The following is a 12,663-nucleotide window of genomic DNA, read 5'->3' on the forward strand; positions in this document are numbered from 1 at the left end:
CATCCTTCATACCTTATTTCTCCTGTCAGGTCTCCACATATCCCGTCACAGGATTCAGTTGATGTTGGCCTAAGACCCTTGGGGTCGGTGCAATGGGAACGTGTTATAGATATAAATGCCTTACCATTGATAACTCAGAATAAGATATAGGATGTCATCATTAAGTCTGATTATCTAAGCTTATCTGTGAGCCTTACAGATAACAAAAACGAAAGATCAGGCCACAGGTTCTTTGACTGCCATTTCCCTGTTTTTTTCATTTGTCCTGAACAGGGCCTCACACCAAGATTGGCATGTGAGGCAGGGTAATACAAATGAGTTTTTCCCCCGTATGAAGTGACAATCACATGGATTATATGTGACCTTGACATTGTTGAGTTTCTAAAGACTTTTTAAGGATGCCATTCCCACCCCCAATAGATCACAACCTATTTCTCTCATTCTAATGTTGGCCATTTGATTACATAGTCCTTTGTGGCTCTGTTTGCTTGAGACTGCAAAATAAACAAAATGTTTGCAAGTCCAGGTTGACCCTAAAAGCTCTTCATTCTGTAGGCCAAAGCCATGATTCAGAGAATCTGTGGTCTCCACAGTCAAGATTGTGGTTGATACACCCCCCTTGAAGGCAGATGTTTTGGTTTTAAGGCATCAGGAATGTGGGCATATGCATCAGGATCGATGTGTTTTGGTGTGGGGTTTAGGAGCAATAAACTTGAAACGAGTTTAAGTACACTCAACTGTGGTGTGTTGCTTTTCCTTTAATCCCTAGCAGTTTAAGCCCTATCAGGGTTAATCTGCTCAACTAGATGTAGCCAAACTAGCTTCTCTGATAACAGCAGCCTCTAATCCACTGGACTCCACACAGCTCTCCCAGTGGGCTGCTGGTGTTTTGGCAGATGCAATGGCTATTTTTTCCTATTTAGGGTTTCGCTTTTAATAGGAACCCTGAAGGCCCTCAGAGGTTTGTGATACAGACCACAGCTCAGCCTCCCAGATGGTAATTAATGTTTACACAACATGACAAGCACAAAATAGAATCTCTTCGAGCCCTGCCAAGCACCCATCATTCCCCTGATCTTCCACTCTTGCAGTGTTTGAAAATTAATTTGCCTTGAACAAACAGTGGGTTTTCCTCAATTTATTTGTACAGTTTCAGTGACCGAGAAGAAGAGCTGCAAGACTGAATGTCATCCTTCCATTCGTTCAAGTAATTGAATCTTCTAATGGAACAAACTGGTCTCTGCTTAATGATTTGAAGAAAAGAGGGAGAGGAGGAAAATAAAGTGAAGTGTATGTTAGAGAAAGTGGACATTTTTCTGCAAAACATCACTGAATGTAGAATTTTGGAGATACAATCAAAACTTGGCAGGGGGAATTTAAAGTATTGCTAAATTAACTCAGTAGTGCAATTGGGGTTTTAATACATATATACAATACGCAGTCTTTGCTTAAAAAGAGATTTTGTTTGAGGCAACAGAATAGACAGGTGAAGGTGATTAAATAATGAACATTGGCCAGGCGTGGTGGCTCACGCCTGTAATCCCAGCACTTTGGGAGGCCGAGGTGGGTGGATCACGAGGTCAGGAGATCGAGACCATCCTGGCTAACACAGTGAAACCCCGTCTCTACTAAAAATACAAAAAAATTCGCCGGGCGTCATGGCGGGCGCCTGTAGTCCCAGCTACTCGGAGAGGCTGAGGCAGGAGAATGGCGTGAACCCGGGAGGCAGAGCTTGCAGTGAGCCGAGATCACGCCACTGCACTCCAGCCTGGGTGACAGAGCGAGACTCTGTCTCAAAAAAAAAAAAAAATACAAAAAAATATTCAGCTGGGCATGGTGGCGGGTGCCTGTAGTCCCAGCTACTGGGGAGGCTGAGGTGGGAGAATGGCGTGAACCCGGGAAGCGGAGCTTGCATTGAGCCGAGATCGTGCTGCTGCACTCCAGCCTGGGCGACAGAGCGAGATGCCATCTCAAAATAAAATAATAATGAACATTGATTGGGCAAGGTGGCTCACACCTGTAATCCCAGCACTTTGAGAGGCCTAGGCGGGAGGATTGCTTGAGCCTAGAAGTTCAAGACCAGCCTGTGCAACATGGTGAGACCTCATTTCTACAAAATATAAACAATTAGCCAGCATGGTGGCGCATGCCTCAGCCTCCCAGCTACTTGGAGACTAAGGTGGGAGGATCATTTGAGTCCAGGGAGTCGAGGCTGCAGTCTGCTGTGATTGCACCACTGCATCCCAGCCTGGGCAACAGAGTGAGACTGTGTCCAAAAAAATAAAATAGACATTGCTACCAGCTTGAGGTAATTGCATGTTGATTCACAGAAATTTGATGTTTCCATATGTCTCTGGGATTCCCAGTGTTTGAACATTTCAGTCCCTTATTAATGTTTGCACTTTAAAGTCTGGGTTATTTTTCTTATTTGACTGTGATCTGTAGTCTTTCTGTGTGGTGTGCTCTTTGTGGCTTTGTCATTTGGACAGTAGCAAGAGAGGCTAACTAGAAGATGGAATAATAAAAATAGGACATGTCTATTTCTAAGTCATAAGGATTAGACATTCAAAAAGATACGGATGGATGGATGATGCATGGATGGATGGATGTTCTAGGGGCTGGTGCCCCCCACATAGTTTTCTTGATGCCTTTGGAAGCTCCTTCAGGTTTGCTGCAGTAATGACCTTGTAGTTAGTAAGTCCTGTTAGGAGACTTCATAACAGATTATGAAGATGTGAAGACCGGAAGTGCAGAAGCTGTACTTTGGGAGAGTTGTTTTTTTGTGTATTTTTGTTTTTGTTTTGTACTCCTCCTCCTCCTCCATCAGTATTCACCATTTCCTTTCTGTCCAAATAATACCCAGTTAGAACCAGTTAGAAATTCTGAAGAATAGGTGGAAGGTTTAATATGCACCATGTCCTGGTGTGTGCCTGTAGTCCCATCTCCTCAGGAGACTGAGTAGGGGAGGATCACTGCACCGTGTGAGTTTGAGGCTGCAGTGGGCTATGATCACTCCAGCCTGGGCGACAGAGTGAGACCCTTTTAACTTTTTTTTTTTTTTTAAACACATGCACCATATTTTTAAAAATTAAAACCATGCCCCATACAGAGAGTCAAATTTTATCTTTCCTCTTGGTGAAGAGATTTTTAAAAAATCTATTCAATAGTCCAGGCACAGTGGCTCACGCCTGTAATCCCAGCACTTTGGGAGGCCAAGGGGGTGGATCACTTGAGGTCAGGAGTTCGAGACCAGCCTGGCCAACATGGTGAAACCCCATCTGTACTAAAAACACAAAAATTAGCTGGGCATGATGGCAGACCCCTGTGATCCCAGCTGCTCGAAAGGTTGTCAGGAGAATCGCTTGAACCTGGGAGGTGAGGCGGAGCCTGCAGTGAGCCAAGATTATGCCACTGCACTCCACCCTGGGCGACAGAGTGAGACTCCATTTCAAAAAAAAATTCAGTAGGTGAGGCAATTTAAAAAGACTTTAACGATCACTTTCTCGGTTGGCTTATTTTAATGGTAGAGGCGTATTGTCCACGAAAAGAGTTCATTTTAAAATATAGCGTCTCTTTTTTTCTTTAACAATAGTAATGCTATTATTTACTTTAATAAAAATTTAATAAGTATACCTTATACTAATTCAGTGAATAATATTTACCACTGTTATTTAATAACTATATATAATTATTTGCTTTGTTTAATAACAAAGTAAATAAACATTGACTTTAATTTTTATATTGTGCTTTTCTTAACTTTCCAAATTTTCTATAATATTCATTTGTTTTGCACTTTTCCTCCTCCTCCTCCTCCTCCATTTGGAAAGTTAAAAGCACAATATAAGAATTAAAGTCAATGTTTATTTCTGAATGATGGGGCTGCAATTAATGTTTATCTTTCCAGTCTTTTTTCTGTGCATACTTGTATACATTTACACATATAATTTTCACTATTGAGATCACACTGATAATAGTGCACTTCAATGGCAATGTTGTCATGAGATATTTTCTGTGACATTAAATACTTCACAATAGTTTTGGGAACATTGATTGATTACTTACTTATTATGTGCTGTGCATTGTGGAAAGCACTTTACGTGGCCTAATTTATTTCCACAACCACCCTAGGAGGTTGTTACTGCATTTGTGCAGTAAGTCACTGGACTTCTAGAAGTGTAGGAATTCACCAGAATATACCAAATCTCAACCCTACCAGACCCAGTGTAATATAAGAAATATTTTATAGCACACTCATTTTTTACTTTCTGGAATGAAATATATACTTAATGTACCCACTATATACATCATTTAAAAGTATATATAAAGCCCTAATAAAATATAAAGGAGAAATAAGTGGAAACCAAGTCATTTATAATAACATAATATACGTTTAAGTATGTAAATGCTTATTTATATTAGAAGACAATGTTTGACTTTATATCTAGAATGATATCTAAATACTTCTACTACAAATGCAGACTCACACAAATACATGGTCATGGAGATTCAGATACCAGGAGCAGCCTTACCATTGTGTCATGATTTTCCCAAATAGCCATCAACCCTTGGATATGACCCAGATATAACAAAGTACAGTCCCTGCATTCCTGGAAAAATCAGTGTATATTAAAACCATGCAAAAAATTACTTTGTGTTTGTATACAAAAACAGAGGTGGTAGGTTCTAGGGTTTTCAGCTGCACAAATGTTGGGTGGGATTTAGGAAGTGCATTGAGATGGCGCCATGTGAGGTTGCTGCTCACTTTGCAGTAAATCAGACATCCCTAAGAGCCACCAATGACCTGCAGTCATAGTGATAGCCACACACTCCCACAAATTCCCATCTCTTCCCATAGGGAGTAGTATCCTCCAATGAGAACTATCTATTACGTGACTGACTTAGTTCGCATTATTTTGCACTGAAAAACACTTTTAAAAAAGCAATTTTTGGCCGGGCGCGGTGGCTCACGCTTGTAATCACAGCACTTTGGGAGGCCGAGGCGGGCGGATCACGAGGTCAGGAGATCGAGACCACGGTGAAACTCCGTCTCTATTAAAAATACAAAAAAATTAGCCGGGCATGGTGGCGGGCGCCTGTAGTCCCAGCTACTCGGAGAGGCTGAGGCAGGAGAATGGCGTGAACCCGGGAGGCGGAGCTTGCAGTGAGCCGAGATCGCGCCACTGCACTCCAACCTGGGTGACAGAGCGAGACTCCGTCTCAGAAAAAAAAAAAAAAAAAGCAATTTTTGAGGGCCATTTCTGGAGGTTTACAAGCCCTGTAATTTTCTTGTTAGGTTCATTCCCAGGTGTTATGGTTTTTGTTATTATGAAGAGGATCCTTTCTAAACTTCATTTTCTGACTGTTGCTGGTGTATAGAAAAGCTGAGGTTGGTTGTGGTTTTTCTTTATTTGGATATCTCATTGCACTCCCTTATTAGTTCTAATATTTTCTCAGCTGGTTGCCTCTGTTTTCCAGCTAGGTAATTATATTTTTTGTAAACAGTTTTTCCTCTTTCTTTTCTTGTATAATATTTGCTGTTGGTTTTCAATTTAGATGACAGGAATAATTTGTTTCTTGAAGGTTTGGTCAACATTGTCTGTGACACAGATAACTTTTGGAGGGGAGGTGAAGGTTTGGATTACTGAGTTCTTTTTCCTTTTATTTTGATGATCTGGTTGGGTTTTTAAGTCAATTTTAGCAGTTTATATTTTTTCATAAAATCCATTTTATTTTCAAATTTATTACACATTCACAGATTACATTTTCTTATTTTTTATGCATATATACACATACACACCCCAGTTCCCTGTCTATCCACTTCTCACTCCTCCCAAGCCCCCAAACAGGTAGTCACTGTTACTGGTTTCTTGTTGAGTATTCTTCCACGGCTTCTTTTTTTTTGGAAACAGGGTCTTGCTCTGTCACTCAGGCTTGAGTGTAAGTAGTGCAGTCTCAGCTCACGGCAACCTCTGGTGCCCGGGTTCAAGCGATTCTCCTGCCTCAGTTTCCCAAGTAGCTGGGATCACAGGTGGACATCACCACACCTGGCTGATTTTTGTAGTTTTAGTAGAGATGGAGTTTCACCATGTTGGCCAGGCTGGTATTGAACTTCTGACCTGAAGTGATCCACCTGCCTCAGCCTCCCAAAGTGCTAGGATTACAGGCTGCGCCCGGCCACACAGCGTCTTTGTACGTAAAATAAAATGAATATATATATTATTTCCCTCCGTTTTCCACAAAAGATAGTAAATGCTATACGTTGTACATTCGGCATTCCTTTTTACAGCTGCAAGGTGTTCCAGTGTGTGGATCTACAAATGTGTGTAACCAGTCTCCTAATGGTTACATTTGGGTGGCTTCCAAACTTGGTATTCAAACCATGGTACTGTTTCATTGTGTCTGTAGACTAAATCCTTAACACACCACACCAAGGGAACTCCATTTGTTATTTTGCTAAATGTTGCCAAATTGTCCTCCACAGAGGTTGTAGAGTTTGCATTCTACTAGTAAAGTACAAAAAAAGGGCCCATTTTCCCCAGGCAACTTGTATCAAACCTGTATCAAAATCAGACCAATTTTTCCTAATCTCTTAAAGTTTGTTTATTGAGGTACAATTTATATGCAGTAAACTCACCCTTTTTACCGTAAAGTACACAGTGTAATTTGAATTTGCATGTCTTTTAGTATAAGCATGATGAACTATTTTTATAATCACAGGAAGAGAGATTTTTAAACCCTAAAATGTAACGAATACAACATGTAAATAAGACTACTCAATTTGTACATTCTTATTTCTTTCAAATTCAGCAAATTTCATTCTTTCCTTTATCCTTTGGCAAATTCAGAGTATGCAGTGCAATACCAACTGATTTCTTAAAATGTGTTCCTGCCAATTTTGGAGAAGTACAGTAAGACAAATTGACTGTCAAGATGGAAAAGCTTAACTGGGAAGACACATTTATTGAATAATTGAAAGGAAGAGGAAATGCATTACCGATTAGCCACAAAAATGCCTGACGCCTAACCTGTGCCCCAGGAGGCTCTTGTAAATGGGGAGTCATAAAACTGTTTCAGCCCCCAAAGTTCTTACCAGCTCAAACTCATCACAGCTTTGTTTATAGGTTGCAGTACTAGAGCAACGATGGACTGATTGCTTTCAGGGCTGGCTGAAGTGCAGTGTTCCAGCAACTCTTTGTAGCTTTACTGACCCTCTACACTTTCAGTCTGATGTACTTAAATATTTTAACTGAATCCTGGACTTATCATTACCTGTTTTGCTTTGAGACTTTTGCTTTTTAGGAGGCAGCATAGTATAGATTGCAGAAAAGGCAGTTGGTGTTGGCAGAGTTGGGACTGGAACTCAAGCCCTTCTGGTTTACAAAACAAGGACGTGACTTCCAGCAAGCAAGTTCCTTCACTTCTCTGGGCATATTCCCTATCTGGTCAGAGAGTGTTAGATTAGCTCCTGCTACTCAAAATGTGATCCTCGCATCAGCAACCTCAGCCTTACCTAGAAGATCCTCAGAAAGGCAGAATCTAGAGCCGCATCCCAGAGCTGTGGAATCTGGATGGGAATTCTAATCAGATGTTCAGGTGATTTGAACATGCATTAAAGTTAAAGGAGTGCCGTACAGATTTGCAGGGTTCCCTGGAGAGGTTTGGGTCTTCCCTTCATCTCTGGTAGCTTGTTGGAGGTGGTGCTGACGGCCACAGCCTTGGCAGCACTCCTCATGTTCTAGCTGTGGTTGGGTTGAGATTGAGACAGTGAGGCAACAGAGGAGACAAGAAAGTCAATTCCAGTGGCCTTTCCAGGGCCTTGGGAAGCGAGCCCACGCCTGTAGGATGCCATCTGCAAGCTTGGCTGTGTTGTCCAAATTCTTGAGGCTCATTCAAGAACAAGGAGGTAAACAGAGTCAAGCTAGATATCTGTAGTACTTCCTTATGTGTCTCTGATGTGCCTCCTTACCGGCATAAGTAAGTGTGAATGATATCCTTTGAGTGGTGTCCTTTGGAAAAGGAAGCTTTCTTTCATTTGAGGGAGAAACTTTGGACAGTGATTTTTGGAGGGAATTCGAATGTATACTTACCAACATAGAAAGTATTTATTGATGTCTTCACCAACCCAGTCTGGAGAAAACAGAGTAATACAAAAAGATTTTTTTTTTTTTTTTTGAGACGGAGTCTCGCACTGTCGCCCAGGCTGGAGTGCAGTGGTGCGATCTCGGCTCACTGCAACCTCTGCCTCCCAGGTTCATGCCTTAGCCTCCCGAGTAGCTGGGACTACAGGCACCCGCCACCACACCCGGCTAATTTTTTTTATTTTTAGTAGAGGCGGGGTTTCACCATGTTAGCCAGGATGGTTTCGATCTCCTGACCTCGTGATCCACCCACCTCGGTCTCCCAAAGTGCTGGGATTACAGGCGTGAGCTACCGCGCCCGGCCTACAAAAAGATTTTTAAAAAGTGTTTCTGCCATTGTACCAAGCATAAAAATCCTAAATTAGATGTCAGCGTGAGAAGAGTCCTGCTCATGTACCTGGAACTTCTCGTTGGATGAAACCCGTCCTATGTTTTGTGCTGTTAGGATTTCCGGGCTGTTCTTACTTTCTGTCCCAGACCTGACTCACAGGCCCGGATCGTGCATATGAAGCATGTGCTTTTTCAGTGCCTTTGATAATAGCTTGCTGTGGGAAAATCCTGTGAAAGAAAAATGTGGGAAATTTTATGAAGACACATGGAGAGACACAGAGCCGGATCCCTAACTGTGACATCTCTGGGCCTTCCTTCCTCATTGGATCCAGGAGCTTTGCTAGCTGGATGGGGACCTATCCATAGCAAGGGCTTGGGGTGCCCCTTCAGCCCTGAAGTTAGAAACGAAGGTTTTGAGAAGCCTTTCAATTTCAGCTTTATCCTAAGCAAAAATCTTCCCAGAAAGGTTGATAAGACAGCACTGGACAGAAATGTGCGTCAGAAGTCCAGAGTTACTTTTCATCAGCGCTTTGCCAAGTGCTCGGTCTTTTCATACCTCTGAAGCATGTGAAGAAGGCGGCTTTCTTCCCATCTCATTGGTGTTATTGTTCCAGGCTGTTTGGAGAGACTTGAAGATAGCCAAGTTCCTGTTAGCCAAAAATGTGCTTTGTTTATAAACCCAAGTTTTGTTTTTGCTTTTGTGCATGTTATCGGTTTGATCTGTGTTACCAAAAGAACATTGAAAATAATGAATTGCTTTGATGAGAATTCCAAGGAATAATGGCAAACAAGTGTGTATATACAACAGTACGTAAACAGAAATATGTAAGCCGGGCACAGTGGCAGGCACCTCTAATCCTGGCTACCCAGGAGGCTGAGGCAGGAGGATCACTTGAGCCCAGGAGTTGGAGCTATAGTGTACTGTGATTACACCTGTGAATATCAAGTACAATCCAGCCTAAACAACCCGGGGAGACCCCACCTCTAAATAAAAAAACAGACAGAAAACCCCAGAAATACACAGAAACAACAGGAATACCACATAATTTTCCCGTTTGATACAATGAGGTAAGAGGAGAAAGTTAACGCCCAGGGCAGTTCATTTAAGAATGCCTGAAAAACACCTTCATTTCAAAGGATGTTGTCATGTATTCTTTTTCTCTTTTGAAATCGTGTAGTAATAAAAGGATGCATCTTTTCAGCACAAAAATGTGGGAAGGATAATTTTCCCCCAGTTGTATACAAAAGTACTTACTCCCAAATGGGGCCATACTTTTCTATTGCGTGTCCTATTGGTCTTTCATTATTCTGGTTTGAGATTTTTATGGAGTTTGGCTTATGGGGTAATCAAGCCATTCTACTAAATGTGGCCCTTAGATCTTTTGACCTTTGGAGGGAGTACATCTTTTACATCCATACAGGAGCAGCTGTTTTCTGTATTTCTTTCACGATTGTAGAATTACACTTAAATTTAATATCCAAGCTTAGTCTTAGTGTCCAGCACCCCTTCAACTTAGTTGAGTGGAGACCCTCATGTGGTCCAAGGGGACTTTCTTAAAAGCTCTAGCACGTGTAGTTGACAGGAAACTTTATTTCAGTTCCCGTTTGCACCTTTGATCTCAGAAGTTGCTGGGATCAGGTGACGGGCATTAAGAGACCTGCCTTTTGACTTGGAAGTTGAGCACTTGCTAAACAAAAAATTATCTGTAAATGTCAAGTGTGTCCCTTTGGTCAAAATGGAAAGTGGGGAGGAAGGGAAGGCCAAGAAAAAACATCCGTGTGATGTTAAATAATGTTTGACTCATTTGCTATTGAAAACACTTCTCTTTTGTATGTTCAACAAATGTATTTGTTTTAAAAGGGAAAAATCAACTTGTCAACTATTGTTTCTTAATTGTGATGCCATAAAAGACTTTCTGAAGATTAAGGAAAACATTCATTTCAGAATGTAGTCTAGGCTGCTGTTTTTTCTTATATAGAGACGGAGTCTCGCTACGTTGCCCAGAGTGCTCTTGAACTCCTGGGCTCAAGCGATCCTTCTGCCTCAGCCTCCCGAGTAGCTTGGACTGTAGCACACGCCACCACACGTGACTAATTTTTTTGTTTGTTTGTTTGTTTGTTTTTTAGAGTCAGGGTCTTGCAATGTTGCCCAGGCTGGTCTCAAACTCCTGGGCTCAAGCAATCCTTCCAACTCGGCCTCTCAAATTGTTGGGATTACAGGTGTGAGCCCCTATGCCTGGCAGTAGGCTGCTTTCTTGAATGCAGTCTCCTCTGGCCGGTTGGCCTTTCTCTCCCCTCCCACACCCCCAGGGTCATTGCTCCCCATGGGCAAAGGCTGTTCCTGCATGTTTCTCTGTCCACCATTGACTCCATTTGCTGTGGGCGCATACCCCCGCAGGTGGTGGAGACAAGGACCCAAGCCAGGAGGGTTGGTGCCAGGTCCTGTTGCTGGAGCTGTGTGATAGCCTTGGAGTTTGCTTTCCCTCCTTACCCCACACTCACATGTCGTTGCCTGTGGTTTTGTCTTTGCTCTCTCCCATGCAGATCCGGAATTAGGTGTTGGCACGCTACCAGAACATGACAGCCAGGATGCAGGGCCGATTGTCCCCAAGATATCGGGTCTAGAGAGAAGCCAGGAGAAGAGCCAGGACTGTTGCAAAGAGCCAATCTTTGAGCCTGTAGTGCTTAAAGACCCCTGCCCTCAGGTCGCACAGCCGATACCCCAGCCCCAGACGGAGCCCCAACTCCGAGCTCCTTCTCCGGACCCTGACTTGGTGCAGCGCACAGAGGCCCCACCTCAACCCCCACCTCCAAGTACACAGCCACCGCAGGGCCCTCCTGAGGCCCAGCTCCAGCCTGCCCCGCAGCCTCAGGTGCAGAGGCCACCCAGGCCACAGTCCCCCACCCAGCTGCTCCATCAGAACCTCCCACCTGTGCAGGCCCACCCCTCTGCTCAGAGCCTCTCCCAGCCATTGTCAGCCTACAACAGCAGTAGCTTAAGCCTCAACAGTTTAAGGTGAGTGGCCTGCTCTTCTTTGGCCTGACTTTTGCCCTCTCCCTGGGGATCAGGCGGGTGGGAATCGGGGAGGGATCCCGAAGGGAGACTGAGGTTTCCTTGTTGGAAACATCATCCTTTTCTCTGAGACTAGAGATAGGGAATGGGGCTGTTGGGTGAGACTCGGTCTCTTGGGAAAGGACAGGTTGGGATGGGTGGGTGGTGAGGACATTGTAAACAAGTGAAATATTTATGGGCACTCGAGAATGGAGGCGGAAGGAGAGGAAGGCTTGGAAAGCCCTGGGCCAGGGAGACCCAGCAGCAGAGGGAGGCAGGGAATCGAAGCCTGGGGGCATGTCAGAGGCCACACAGTGTGAGCAGATCCTCTCAAGGGAAGCTCTTTGCCACTGACGGAAGAAGTGTTAAAGAAAACTCGTCTCCCTGCAGCTCCAAAGGCAGGAAGATTGAGACCCAATGAGTATTCCAGTTTAAGGATTTTTTTTTTTTTCCATTCTGATTTACTTCCTCCTATGTGGGTCAGAGAAGTAGGGAAGAAACAAAACAAGCTGCATTTAGAGAATGTGAGAAATTTCTGTATGGAAATCCAGGCTCTCCTCTGTCTTGTTTTTGCTAAGTTACAAAGAAACGTCTAAAAAGCAGCACAGAGGAACACAGCAAAGAAAAGAGAGGCAGAAACCCAGTGTGCAGCACCAAGTAGAGCCAAGCCTTGGTGCCCCGGGGCTATAATTCTAACCCAGCACAGCTCCTGAGGCTGTGTGTCTTTGTTAATGTTTTCCTTTTGAAAACCTGGTGGCTTTGGTGGTTCCGTGCCTTGCTTTTTCCTAAAAGGGGAAAGCACAGTCTTTGGGAGGCAGGTTTCTTCCTTCCCCAAGGAGCCAGGCCCGGCTTCTGCCCCCTCGGCCGTTTCTGTGGCCTCCAGACCATAAAGTGATGTGAGAACGCAGGCACCTGGGTTTCACCTGTTCTTTGTGGGTCTTCATTTAAGAGGTAACAAGACAGATGCGGGGAACTCAGATCATCGCTTTTTTTTATTCCTTTTTGTTAACTGTTGCTTTATAGGAGATGTAGCTAGTGGAGGATGGAAGGTGGGGATTTTCTAGGGGCAGAGATGAGAATCTGGCCACAGGAGCAAGAGAGGCCCTGAGGTTTAGGCAGAATGAGCTGTCTTGACACCAAGAT

General features: G+C 43.6%; 1 protein-coding gene across 6 annotated transcripts in view; it reads left to right on the forward strand.

Annotated features, from left to right (window-relative positions):
• Positions 1–12,663, forward strand: part of AUTS2 (activator of transcription and developmental regulator AUTS2) — a 1,215,593-nt gene that overhangs the window by 1,174,657 nt on the left and 28,273 nt on the right. For all 6 annotated transcript variants that reach the window (XM_003276049.2, XM_003276050.2, XM_030796682.1 and 3 more), the window contains exon 7: positions 11,013–11,484. In XM_003276049.2, coding sequence (XP_003276097.1) covers positions 11,013–11,484 — 472 coding nt within the window. The remainder of the gene's footprint in view (positions 1–11,012; positions 11,485–12,663) is intronic.

The sequence above is a fragment of the Nomascus leucogenys genome, chromosome 17 (assembly GCF_006542625.1).
Source record: "Nomascus leucogenys isolate Asia chromosome 17, Asia_NLE_v1, whole genome shotgun sequence".
In the NCBI taxonomy this organism is placed as follows: domain Eukaryota; kingdom Metazoa; phylum Chordata; class Mammalia; order Primates; family Hylobatidae; genus Nomascus; species Nomascus leucogenys.